This window comes from Camelina sativa, chromosome 17, assembly GCF_030686135.1.
Source record: "Camelina sativa cultivar CO46 ecotype springtype chromosome 17, ASM3068613v1".
Classification (NCBI taxonomy): Eukaryota; Viridiplantae; Streptophyta; class Magnoliopsida; order Brassicales; family Brassicaceae; genus Camelina; species Camelina sativa.
Genome location: NC_141896.1, coordinates 3,273,532 through 3,286,277, shown reverse-complemented (window position 1 = coordinate 3,286,277; position 12,746 = coordinate 3,273,532). Strand labels below are relative to the sequence as shown.

Here is a 12,746-nt window from a genome sequence, read left to right as displayed (position 1 = left end):
ATTGTTTTATTCATTTTAATGCATTTCAAAAGAGAGAGAGGGAGAAAATATAATATAAGAATGGAGGAGCTCTGCGGATAAAACGATTCCATCTTTTCTTTTTATCAAATGATTCCACGTCCGCATTAAAATATGAATTCTACACAAATCATACGTTAGTGGATTCATTGCAAGCCTCCACGATACTTAACACCACTATAAAAATGTTGTGTTGATGATGATTGATGAATACACTAATACTATATACTATGCCACGCAGTTACGTGACATGCGATTTATAACTGTCACAATCGATATGAATAAGCTTCTTCTTTTTTTTTTTTAATGAAGATCTTTTTTTTTTGTTAGTTATTGTATAATCGGAGCTAGTAATAATAATAGAGTGTTATGGGCATGCTAATGCATGTCACAGGGAATGTGAGGTATCACGCAATATGCAATACAAAAATATTTATTCCTTTGATTAGGACTACCGAACTATGGTTAGTAATTTAATCTATATTGTCTTTTTCAATTATTGTAGGATCCTTTCATGCGTTCATGGAAGGGGAATTTTTATGCGTTCACATTTATTTCATTAATGGACTATAATTACGAGAACCTAATAAAAACAAAGAATAACTATGTTTTTGAATTGTTAAATCAAATTGGTAGTCTCTTCCGCTGACTCGGAAGATTCATCATGAGTGACGTTATAAACTTAAGGAGTCCCATACAAGAAAGGAATCAATTAGGGGGTTGATCCACGGCATATACTAACTAACGTGGGAATACCTGACTTATGGAGATTTGGAAATTTCGTCTGATTTAATTTTCTGAAAGAGAATATGCTTAGAAGATATGCTCATTTCTAACAAACAAAAAAGTTCATGTTTACCTTGTGGGTTTTGCTTCTTTCTTTTTCTTGAAAAAGATTCCAATATATATTTGGGGCAGACAAGGAGATTATGTGCTAGGACGATACTTGGTTTATTCTTCTTATAATCTGACTTTGCAAATGTAAAAAAAAAAAAGAAAAAGTGATGTTGATTTGGAATTTTTGAAAAGTGGGAATTTTGGGAAAATAGAAGAGAAACGTACCTAACTAGCTAGCTTACCGTACATCGTTTTTCTCTCCGTCACCGTACATCTTTGTACGCATCAAAAAAGTCATGAGTGAAAAAAGTTTGATCTATTACGAAAAGCATGCACTAACTTTATAAAAACCGGTGGAGTGTTATCAAAGACACTAGATTAAAGGATCTGCATGTAACCGAGTAATTTTATTTTAGTAGTATTAAGTATTATTAACTAGTACTAACATATATCAAATCTTAAATGATTCTAGAAGATGGAAAAAAAGTTTATCATAAATTCATAATGAACTTTAAAAAATAAAACTGGAAAAATAATACTTGAATTATTGACATGTGTCAAACCCTAACAGGTTAAGGGACAATAATGTTGTTAAATATATTTTAACTTGTATAATCAGTAACCCAAGTTAACAAAATTTGAGACAACTTGTCATGTCAAAACAAAGATCTGAAATATAAAACAACAACAATAAAAAATGATATGAAAGTATAAGATAACAAAGATCTGAAATTTTTGTAAAACCAGCAAAAAAAAAAATAACAAAGGATACGGTTTCTCTCCAGGAATCTCTCAGCGACGACATATTCATTTGTTGTCAAATTTAATTGATTTAGATTAGATAAGATTAAATAAGTTACTTATAAGATTAGATTAGGGATAAAAAAAAGCAAAATACATAAAAAAAGCTTATATTATTGATTAAAAAGAAGAGTACAACTCTGCATTCTCACATCCTTTTACTCACCCACATGGAAAAAAAAAACCCGTAAAAGGCGGAAAAAGATCGTTATCCTCTACATTACCGTCTCCTAATTAAAAGACTTTATCAAAAAGCCTTCAAAATTCACAAAAAGGAAAAAAAAAAAAAAAAAAAAAACTCATTGCCAAACTCAAACAGAAGAAGCCACACACAAAGCTTTGGCCATCAACTTATTCAGCTCCTTTTTTTTATGCTTGTTTTCCATAGTCTTCTTAGGTAAGGCAGGCGGAATCTACAATGGCCCCAAAAGCCAAAATTTTTACATATGCCGAAGACCACTCACACAGAAACACAAAGACACTTCTCGTACTTGTTAGATAAAAAGAAACGATGATAAGCTATCACTCCCATTCGCTACTCTTATTTATTTATTTTTGATTCTCCCCACAGACCACAGACAGAATCTTTTAGATGAATCTCTCCTCCTCTGCTTCTCCTGCCCTTTGAATCCATGGGTGCCCTGCATTATCCATAATAACACACCACTATTAGTTTTTTGATCTCTATGTAGAGGTAACAAATCTAACATTAATTAAAAAATAAATATTAAATGCAAAAAAAACAGAAACAGATCTGATGGATTTTGGAATAACTTACTCAGAGCTTGCTCGGCTGAGAATCTTCTAGAAGCATCTTTACAAATCATCTTCCTCAAGAAATCTTTCGCCATGGACGACACTCCCCTGAACACCTTCGTCGGAAAACGCAGGTTTCCTCGTAAAACCGCTTCAAATATCTCTTCCGCCGTCTCTCCGTAAAACGGTGGTGTTCCAGCGAGCATCGTGTACAGAACGACTCCTGCGCTCCACAGATCCACCTTCTCTCCGTACTCGTACCCCATCAGAACCTCCGGCGCCACGTAATACGGCGTTCCGACGACTCCTTCCGTCGTCTCCCCTTCGCCTAACCAAATCCCCGAGCCGAAATCGCAGATCTTAACCGTATCGTTTCGTAGATCTACCAAAATATTCTCCGGTTTAATATCCCTGTGAACGACGCCGTATCGGTGACAATGCGACAGCGCTTGGAGAATCTGTTTAGCGAAGGAAGCCGTCTGAGACTCGGAGAAAGTTCCGGAAGAGACGAGACGGTCGTAGATCGAAACGGAAGGATCAACGAGCTCCATGTAAATAGAGAGAGTCGAGTCAGTGTCGACGAGATCGTGGATTTGAACGATGTTCGGGTGGTATGACAAGAGAGCCATGAGCTTAGGCTCGTTGTCGATACAGGCGCGGTCAAGGTCGTCGGAGAGAGAGGCCTTGTCGATGGTTTTACAGGCGTAGAAATCACCGGTGGATGGAGCGTAGACGCGAGTGACGGTGCCGAAACGGCCACGTCCGATCTCCTCGCAGATCTGGTATTTGTTGTTGTTGTTTGCGAGTGTTTGGCTGCAAGTCATAATATCCACTCTTTGTTTGTATTTGTTGTTTGTTAGGTTGTTGTGAGTTAAGAAGAGCACTTTGAGTCGGCTCTACCTTATTTTTATAGCCTTAATTCTTAAGAATATTCTTTTTGATGCCTACATGTTTTTTTTTTCTTTTTTTTTTTGGTAGTTTTTTCGTTAACTTCCGATTTTTTCATTTTAATTTTATTTGACTTAAAAATAGGATTTCAGATATTATTTGCGAATCCAAAATCTATCTTTATTTTGGATTTTACTTCGATAAGATTTCTAAGCTTTTTTATTTTTTCTATATATATATTTATGTATGCAGTTTTATTTAGGGCATTTTTATTGGGGAATATTTTTGGGTGTTTTTAAAGTAAAAATATTATGAAAATAATGTAAGATCATTAGTTTAGATCTTTTGTTAAAATGTTTATTATTGGAAGAATATATTTAAGATCATAAGATTTAATAATATAATAATCTTAAACATATTACATTTATAAAAAATTTAAAAATAACATTTAAATTGTAAATTTATAAAACTTTTATTAAAATTTAAAATACAATACCAAATTTTTATGAAACAAAAAAACATTAAAGATAAAAAACAAACAAATATATTACTTAATTAAAGCACACAAACATTTTATTTAATTAATACATAGTTTAATGTTCAAATTTATTCCATATATTCTCAATTAAATCCTCTTTTAATTTGTGAAAAATTGTTTGCAAAAAGTTGTATCCATTCAGAGCTTGCCACATCAGCTTAGAACTAAGCCAAAATCAATTCTACATCAAAACCCAAAAAAGTATTCTATAAGCACTGTTTAATATATTTATCATTTTATTGGGTTAAGAACATCCAAACTGTTCTGCCAATGCAGATGACCTTACATTCGTAACCATTTTTTTAAAAAATCTACATTCAAGAATTTGTTTTATTCTTTGAAACGGTCATAACATAAGTCTAATATTGTATTCAAGTTATCATACAGTTAAATAAAAATTCCAGTGAACCAAATCAGCTCTTGCATTATACGGTCTGCATTATGCTCATTATTCAAAGAACATGAGTCTTACACATCAACATCGATCGATATTAATATTAATATACCAGTGACCTTAAAAATAATATAAGAACTATATAAATGTTACACTAAACACCATTACCATCATCATATTACATCACTATAAAATCTCTAAATTAACAATTTTATTACTGCTACTGATGATCCATGTTTTTTTCCTACCTGCTGTTTTGTTTCTATACAGCGTCATCGCTCTTACTAACAATAGAACACATCATGAATCCAGCTACATTTTCAGGCTATTTCATGTATATTGGTCTTCTTCAAACTACTTGCATTACTTTGTTTCGTACAAAATGTTGAATATGCCTCTCAAAAAGTGAGTGAGTAATGCTATACATGTACTCTACTAAAAAAAAGTGCAATAAAGTGTAGCATGTTTTGTATTAAATTGGGAGATTGTCCTTGGAAAAGTAACAATTTTGAGTAGAAACATTATCAGGCCCACGAAAACAAAACTAAGGAAAAAGAAAACAATAAGACAATAAAGCTGGGCTGAAAATTACGGTTGGCCTGATAATCAGATTGGGCCGAAATTAGGCCGTGACAAGTTGGAGGTCCAAAACATTTATTTAGCAGAAGCAATCTTTAGAAGATAGGACCGGTCTGGGGCAAACGTTCACGATGGGACTCGAACCCACAATCTCCCGCTCCGGAGGCGAGCGCCTTATCCATTAGGCCACGCGAACTTACTTGTCAATGTGAGGTTGTAGTTATTATTTATTTAAGGATCTGAACTTCACCGAACACATTCACTTTTTTAATTTTCCTTTTGATGCCCCCCTACACACCAGCTCTCTCTGCCATGGCTCCTCTCGCACTATCTACTTCTGTGTCCTCCTGCTCCATCATGGCTTGCTCAATATCCAACGCGCTTCGTTACCCTCATCCTCAAATTGCTCATAGGAACTCTCTTCTCACTCTTCGCTCTCCCAAATCGCCTTCTTTTCTCAGGTACTTTCCCCCTTTCTGCCCTTGAAGCTGCTACCTTTTTTCAAGTTTTCTTCTACAGTGGCTTTATCATTGGATGTTACATCGTTTGCTAGTTTCTTCTGTCTTACTTAGGATTATTGTAAACTTACGAATTTTGTGAACAAAAGCCCTCATCTTTTCATTCATAAAGCTCCTGTCAATTGAATTCTGCTTCTTCTTCTTACAGTTGGCTATAAAGTTTATAACTTTCAGTTAGACTTTAGGAATCGCCATCGATGTGCTCAATTTCAGATCAGTTCCTAAACGTTGTCATTGTAAATTTTGTAATTATGATGTTTGAATTTTTTCAGGCTTCCCCAAGGAAGGGTGTTGCAGAGCAGGATTGTGATTCGTGCTGCTTCGTCTGCTGCTGGAAGTCCACAGTCCGATGCTGACTTTAACCCATATGAGGTAATTGATCTCTAGAGTCCTGGAAAGGTCTTATTTTTGTTGGTCACATTGTTTTATTCTGCAGTTCTTAAGACATGATTGCATATCTTCTCAGGTTCTTGGTGTTAACCCTATAGAGGGATTTGACAAGATCAAGCAAACTTATGGAAGGAAACTTAAAGATGCTCAGAGGAGTGGTGATGAAGCCACTGCTGCTCTAGTAGGTTACCTCTCTCTTTTGATGGAGTCCTGTTAAGTAATGGTTTCTCTTTGTTTCTTCTTAACACGTTTCTGTTTTACCTTTTTTTGATAGCTTGAGAAAGCATATGATAAGCTCATGTATGCCCAGTTGATGAATAGGAAAAAGGGTGTGACTTTCGGTTCTTTCAAGGTATGTTTTGTGCCCCTCCTTTGTGTCGTTTGCCGTCTTGGACTCTATTTACTATCTTTCTTAATCCTCTGTGAATTTCTTATAATGCAGGTTTCTAAGGATATTAAGTATGCTGATAAGCAGCCCATGATACCATGGGGTCCTAGGTAAAGTTTCTTTATGAGTCTACTCATATTTTTGCTTTTGATCCTTCAAAAGGATGATATATTGCTAATCATGATTTGTTGATCCGTGTTGTTCCAGGTTTTCCAAGTCGCCCAAAAATGATGTGTTGATCAACCTAGCAATATCAGTTGTGTTTGTAAGTGTTCCAGAAGAATAAAGTTTGAGGATCATGTTGCTATTTTAAAAGTGTCGATTTTGCTATTTTAACATCTGTAGCCTTTATGTATTCAAGACATCATGCTTCATTTGAAATGACTGGTTTCTTTCAGAAAAAGTGGCTCGTTTCTCACATATGTATGCATACTCTCACTTTCTCTTTTTCTTTCTTTTTGCAGAGTGCATGGATTGCGATACAACGTAATGTTGAATACAAACCGCTGCAGTTCATGTCGTTTGCATTTGTTTACAGAATTTTTGAGAAATTAAAATCCTTTGAAGCACCTTCATCTCCAATATATAACGTGAGTTTTAAAGAAATATAGAAGCCTTATTTTTATGTTGGTACACCTGGTGGCTCTTCTAGTCCTGATGAGCATTGATGTTTGATACTGACTGCAGGAGGAAGGTGAAGAAAGTGGACGAGGATTGAGAATGGGAAAGAGGCTTCTTCGTTCGCTTTCACTAGTTTTCGGCTCTATACTTGTGGCATCTTTGGTATGTATATCCATCAAGACTCCACTATTTTAAAGATTCTGTTTTATGTTGCACTATCTGGTAATGGTTGAACTTTACTCAAAGAAAGCGACATCCGAGATATAAATACAACCCACAGTGTCAAAACATTATTTTTTGGATGCTCCTGATTGTTGGATCTAGTTAGTAGTTATTAGATATATCAAAATTCTTTTTAATTGATTATATACTATGATTAACTCATAGTGAATCATGCTTTGCAGGCCTACACCGGAATCTTAAATGTCATCGAGTACATGGGCAACTCCATACCCATTGTTCTTTACAATAACCAGGTTAGTCTTCTTGCATATCCCCCCTATCTCTCTTGTTCCTGAAACCTTCCCTTACTTAACTAGAGCCATACAAAACGATGATTTTGGATATTTTTGTCAATTGCTGGCTAAGCCCCAACGAACAACACTAGTTGATTAGGTTGTAGATGACTGTGCCGTTTATTTGGAATATAATTGACTGGTCACATCCATAGGTTACGTGTACACATCTACTGAGATGAAATTAGATGCACAAGTGGTAGGTATGAAATGAGAACAACAAAGTTGGATATGCGTTGCCATAATTGCTGAACTAAAATTGAACAAAATAGAAGGGTCTAATCTCGAAATAAAATAGTTCCATAAGTGACAACTATCAACCAGGGTTTTGATGTTGATATTGATTGGGTTGCAGGAACTTATAGTGACGGCGTCATCGGCTTTCATGCTCTATGTTATAGCGTCGTATTACAGATAATGCGAGAGAGCCCCAGTGGAGAGTTGATCTATTTGATGCTTTTGGCGAAGTTATGCTGTATAGCCTGTGGCTGTGAGATATTACGAGAGTTTGAGATGAAAAAAGTTTATGTTCTACGGAGAGATGGGGTATAACATTTTTTGTGGAAACGATCAGGTAAGTTTAGCAAGAGAGAATCCCTTAGAATCTTAAGTCATCTCTATGTAGTTTTAATGCTGGGGCTCGCATGTTGAAGGATTTTTTCTAAGTTTTCTATGTTAAGCAAGTGGTTCCAACTTTTTCAGAAGTCTGCTTATTAATAAAACTGTTGTGTTTGAGCAAGGTTTGATATCTTAATATCTTGGTGCTGAGAAAAATCATCAGAATAGATGTCTTGAGGTACGTTCGGATTGGTTGGGTTAGATAAGATAAACGTCAGGTCAGGTGGCTAGACTGCTTTCGGTCGTCATCAAAGTGTCTTAACTTACCTGTACGTCTGCTCTCGGAATTGGCGTGGCTTTGATAGAAAAATAAATTGACACGTTGGAAATAAATCAGATAGAGACAGAGACGCCACGATTCACGAATTACGAGTAGAATTGACACGTTGGAGCTGACTCTGTCTCCATATCTCTCTCTCTATCTATAAATAGAGAAAGAGAGAGACATGAAGATGTAGTTACAGCTGCTTCGCATTATAAAGTACACAGTTTTTGAGATGTATACAATTTGAGTTCCGAATTCGACGTCATCGCCTTTTTTCAACTACCAAAGTGGTACGTTCCCTAATATGCTCTCATGTACCATCTTCCTCTTCTTCTTGCTTCTTTTGAATAAACAAACGACTTCAACTCACCTTCTTAGAATTAATGCTGGTAACGCACCTTGCTTCGGTTAATTGTGAAAATGATGAATCAACGGTAAGAAAAGAAAAAAATGAAACGTTGAACAATTGATATAGGAACTATATTTGGTTTTGTAAGATTATATTCATAATTGTAGTGGCCTAAATTTTATATTTGGTAGTATATAAATATAATTTGACTGATTTTATAGTAAGAATATGTTCAAGGATTACATTTAACCATATACATAGAGTAATACATAACATTATATGAAGTTTTGATGGATGGTTATGTTTTTATGATATCTCTCATGTGTATTTGTCTTTATAGTGGTGATTTCTAACATTTTGTATGTGTTTAGTACCTTCATACACTAACTAACGGTAATGTTTTATGCATGTGTCCTAGATCAATTTACTAATTTGCAATTGAAATTTATGAATATTAAAACTTTTGGTTCGTCGATGAGTCCGAGAATAATAACAAGACAACAATCTCGTGAAATACGTTTGCCTTGTGACACGTATGTATGTGTGTGTTTCCGATATAATAATACTAACTCAGCTTCATCCTTTCCTCGTGAACATTATACATTACTTTCTTTAATACTAATAGTTTAGTTTATTTGTCCTTATCAAACCAAACAAAAGATTTTGTCGTTTCTTTCTTTCTAAGTTTCAATGCCAACGATTCCTAATTTTCTATGGCGTTCATGATAGCCAAATGGTACCTTTGGTGGCCTAAGTATGTCTCAAGTCTCAAAACCAACCCTACGTAACTTATCCACGCGGGACTCGCTCACCTTCGTTTGCATCTCTTTCTCTCTCTCTCACTCTATACATTAAAAAGAAGTCTCACGTTAAGAAGGAATCTTTAGCTGTTAAGAAGGAATCTTTAGCTGTTGCGACCAAAAAGGCTCTGTTTCTTCAAGATTCTTGTAATTTTTTTATTTCTTTCTCTGCCATTTAGAAGGAACATCCAAATCTGAAGAAACTCTTCTTAATTTAGCTTCAGGGTCCGTGTTTTTTTTTCTGTTTAAATTTATAATTATTCTTATAATGTGTTGATTTGACGATGTCAGGTCACAACAAGCTTATTTAAGAAACTTTGAACTGGAACAGTATAGTAAGGAACAAGAGCATCCTTCTTCATTTATACAGGTACTAGCTCCTCTAGTAGTTTTACATATTTTAATACTCTTATGTGTTTATTCCTTTTTATAAACGTGTTACTCTCAATATGCATGAGCACCATTTTCATGTCTCAACAGACTCGACACCACATATGTTCTTGTATTTCTCTCTATAATCTTACAATTAAAATGTTTTCATTATACTTCACATGAGGGAAGTGAATCTGACTCATAGTCTAATTAAATTATTCCTCCTAATATTCTCCTTATTCTATTGTCTAATATTAAAACAGAGTAAATTACTCTGTTTTCTTAAATCAAAAGATCTAATCCCCTATATATTAATAGAAAATCATTTTGGCCAAAAAGCTGACGTGTCAGTATTATAGATCTCTAAAGCCAATTTGAGTTTAAATTCTTACCGTCCACATTATTTACATTAATTTGCTATCAAGATGATTTTATTCCCAACAATTTTTGTTAAATTGTGCAAATCACAAAATCAATTAAATCCCCTATATATTAATAGAGAATTATTTTGACCAAAAAAAAAACTGATGTGTCAGTATATAGAGTTCAAAAGCTAATTTAAGTTTTAATTCTTACCTTCTACATTATTTACATTAATTTACCATCAAGATGATTTCATTCCCACCAATTTTTATTAAATTGTGCAAATCACAAAGTCAATTTAATCTCCTATATATTAATAGGGAAGTATTTTGGCCAAAAAAACTGATGTATCAGTATTATAGAGCTCTAAAGCCAATTTGAGTTTTAATTCTTACCTTCCACATTATTTACCATCAAGATGATTTAATTCCCAACAATTTTTATTAAATTGTGCAAATCACAAAATCAATTTAATATTAATAAAATCTTCATCAGTAAGATTACTATATATATATATATATCAAAAATTAATATATAAATGATTCAATTGGTTATTGTTATCACACATATTTTTTTTATTATTCAAATCATTACATTTGTAAGTCAATATTTTATAAATCAGTTCTCAGATTTATAACGTAACATTGCTTCCTTTTTCTAAACTGTTTCTTTTTCATATTCAACTCCGACGTTATAGGTAAATTTGGTGTGAAAATGGTGATGAGAAATGTAGATCTACGATCAGATACCGTGACTAGACCGACCGATGCGATGAGAGAAGCAATGTGTGGCGCTGAGGTGGATGATGACGTCCTAGGCTACGACCCAACGGCTAGACGTCTTGAAGATGAGATGGCCAAGATGATGGGGAAAGAGGCTGGTCTCTTTGTGCCATCCGGGACTATGGGGAATCTGATCAGCGTGATGGTTCACTGCGATGTGAGAGGCAGCGAGGTCATTCTTGGAGACAACTGTCACATCCATGTTTACGAGAATGGAGGGATCTCGACCATCGGAGGAGTGCATCCCAAGACGATCAAGAATGAAGAAGATGGGACTATGGACTTGGCCGCCATAGAAGCAGCCATCAGAGATCCTAAAGGAAGCACATTTTATCCATCAACTAGGTTGATTTGCTTGGAGAACACTCATGCCAAGTAAGTACTCTCGCCATTAGGGCCAATGTTCGAATGCTCTTATAGACTAATTAGTCTCTTATGAGTATATTTGATGCAGCTCTGGTGGGAGATGTTTGAGCGTGGAATACACCGAGAGAGTTGGAGAGATCGCCAAGAGACATGGTGTAAAGCTCCATATTGATGGAGCCCGTCTTTTCAATGCTTCTATCGTAATATCAATCATCTGATCCTTTTCCATTTGTAATTCCATTATAAGACATAACAATTAATAAATACTATGAAATCTTCTTGTTGAAGGCACTTGGAGTTCCAGTCCATAAGCTTGTGAAGGCTGCTGACTCTGTTTCGGTGCCATTTCCTTTCCTTTCCTTCTTTGAAATGTGAAAAGCTTGGCTTAAAGATGAGTGAGACTCACTCACGCACACTCTGTTTCAGGTGTGTCTCTCTAAAGGCCTTGGAGCTCCAATAGGATCTGTAATTGTTGGTTCGCAAAGCTTTATAGAGAAGGCGAAAACGGTAAGGAAAGCATTAGGTGGAGGAATGAGACAAATAGGCGTTCTGTGCGCAGCTGCTTTGGTTGCACTTCAAGAGAACCTCCCAAAGCTACAACATGACCACAAGAAGGCCAAGTTGTTAGCTGGTACGTACGCAACACTCATCTTACCCTAATAATAATCAATAGAATAATTTAACTGCCAAAAAAAACCTCACTACATATTATATTTGCAGAAGGGCTGAATCAATTGAAAGGGATTAGAGTAAATGTTACAGCCGTGGAGACCAACATGGTGCGTATTATCACAACCATTATGCAGGATTTAAATTAAGATAGTGTGATTAGTTACTGTCCATAGTTATCAAGAAAAGTGATATTTGTTTAATTTAAGCGTATGCCTTTATTCAGATTTTCATGGATATGGAGGATGGTTCAAGACTTACAGCTGGGAAACTGCGCAAGGCTCTAGAGGAGAATGGCATTCTCGTCATCCCGGAAAACTCATCTCGGTATGTGAAACATTTACGTTTACATGCTAAAAATTGTCATTTCATATGGGACAAAACATTAAACTATAACATGTAACTGTAAACGTGAACATGTATAGGCTTACAACTTAACTATTTACTGTGGTTTGTGGTTTCAGGATCAGGATGGTTATACACCACCAGATAACAACTTGTGATGTGCAATACACATTGTCTTGCTTACAAGTAAGAATTATTCATAATTATCACCCTATCCATATTCGCAGTTAAGTTTAACAACAGTTTATATGAAATTGATGTTTCTTTGACAGCAAGCACTGCAGACGATACAAGAACCAAGCCGAAACTAATTTGGCGAAACCGAATTATGCTTCTCCTTTCTCTTTTGGGTATCGTCAAGAAGTATCGTCTATAAAATGTTGTTTATTGCAAGTATGCTTTATTTATATGTATGACTATTATTAAAGATCTCAATAAAATAGTTACAATGATTCCTCACTTTTGGGTTAACCATAAGTTTACTTTTTCATTTTGGGTGGTACCAATGTTAAGTATTTAAGTTTTGATTTTTGAAAGCAACTCACCACTTCTCTCATCATCACTCAGAAAGTCT

At 35.0% G+C, this 12,746-nt stretch overlaps 3 protein-coding genes and 1 non-coding gene across 5 annotated transcripts; 2 read left to right on the top strand and 2 right to left on the bottom strand.

Moving 5' to 3' along the window:
• Window positions 1-1,750: 1,750 nt before the first annotated feature.
• Window positions 1,751-3,400, bottom strand: LOC104755048 (phosphoenolpyruvate carboxylase kinase 1). Its single transcript, XM_010477371.3, has 2 exons — window positions 2,435-3,400; window positions 1,751-2,297 (listed from the first exon to the last, which is right to left on the bottom strand). Exons 1-2 carry the CDS (start codon window positions 3,234-3,236, stop codon window positions 2,245-2,247), a joined length of 855 nt encoding a protein of 284 aa, XP_010475673.1. The 5' UTR covers window positions 3,237-3,400; the 3' UTR covers window positions 1,751-2,244.
• Window positions 3,401-4,934: 1,534 nt separating this feature from the next.
• Window positions 4,935-5,007, bottom strand: TRNAR-CCG (transfer RNA arginine (anticodon CCG)). The gene has a single exon. It is a non-coding gene; the product is annotated as a tRNA-Arg (tRNA).
• Window positions 4,968-7,982, top strand: LOC104755047 (protein CHLOROPLAST J-LIKE DOMAIN 1, chloroplastic). Its single transcript, XM_010477370.3, has 10 exons — window positions 4,968-5,272; window positions 5,602-5,701; window positions 5,796-5,900; window positions 5,994-6,071; window positions 6,162-6,217; window positions 6,315-6,372; window positions 6,572-6,697; window positions 6,795-6,890; window positions 7,133-7,204; window positions 7,599-7,982. Exons 1-10 carry the CDS (start codon window positions 5,094-5,096, stop codon window positions 7,659-7,661), a joined length of 933 nt encoding a protein of 310 aa, XP_010475672.1. The 5' UTR covers window positions 4,968-5,093; the 3' UTR covers window positions 7,662-7,982.
• Window positions 7,983-8,117: 135 nt separating this feature from the next.
• Window positions 8,118-12,631, top strand: LOC104755046 (low-specificity L-threonine aldolase 1). Of its 2 annotated transcripts, XM_010477368.3 has the most exons (11): window positions 8,316-8,416; window positions 9,205-9,422; window positions 9,567-9,645; window positions 10,708-11,167; window positions 11,247-11,358; window positions 11,447-11,497; window positions 11,585-11,789; window positions 11,879-11,937; window positions 12,054-12,154; window positions 12,292-12,358; window positions 12,445-12,631. In XM_010477368.3, the coding sequence occupies exons 4-11, from the start codon at window positions 10,725-10,727 to the stop codon at window positions 12,481-12,483; spliced, it is 1,077 nt and encodes a 358-aa protein (XP_010475670.1). In that variant the 5' UTR covers window positions 8,316-8,416; window positions 9,205-9,422; window positions 9,567-9,645; window positions 10,708-10,724; the 3' UTR covers window positions 12,484-12,631. The 2 variants fall into 2 exon arrangements, with proteins under 2 accessions (XP_010475669.1, XP_010475670.1); XM_010477367.3 differs by lacking the exon at window positions 9,205-9,422 and having other exon boundaries at window positions 8,118-8,416.
• Window positions 12,632-12,746: the final 115 nt, after the last annotated feature.

Coding starts and splice junctions, on each gene's coding strand:
- LOC104755048 (XM_010477371.3), bottom strand. CDS start 3,236: ATGACTTGCAGCCAAACACTCGCAAACAACAACAACAAATACCAGATC. Junction 2,298..2,434: donor CTCAGCCGAGCAAGCTCTGA/GTAAGTTATTCC, acceptor TGGATAATGCAG/GGCACCCATGGATTCAAAGG.
- LOC104755047 (XM_010477370.3), top strand. CDS start 5,094: ATGCCCCCCTACACACCAGCTCTCTCTGCCATGGCTCCTCTCGCACTA. Junction 5,901..5,993: donor ATGAAGCCACTGCTGCTCTA/GTAGGTTACCTC, acceptor TTTTTTTGATAG/CTTGAGAAAGCATATGATAA. Junction 6,698..6,794: donor CTTCATCTCCAATATATAAC/GTGAGTTTTAAA, acceptor TACTGACTGCAG/GAGGAAGGTGAAGAAAGTGG.
- LOC104755046 (XM_010477367.3), top strand. CDS start 10,725: ATGGTGATGAGAAATGTAGATCTACGATCAGATACCGTGACTAGACCG. Junction 11,938..12,053: donor CAGCCGTGGAGACCAACATG/GTGCGTATTATC, acceptor GCCTTTATTCAG/ATTTTCATGGATATGGAGGA. Junction 12,359..12,444: donor ACACATTGTCTTGCTTACAA/GTAAGAATTATT, acceptor TTTCTTTGACAG/CAAGCACTGCAGACGATACA.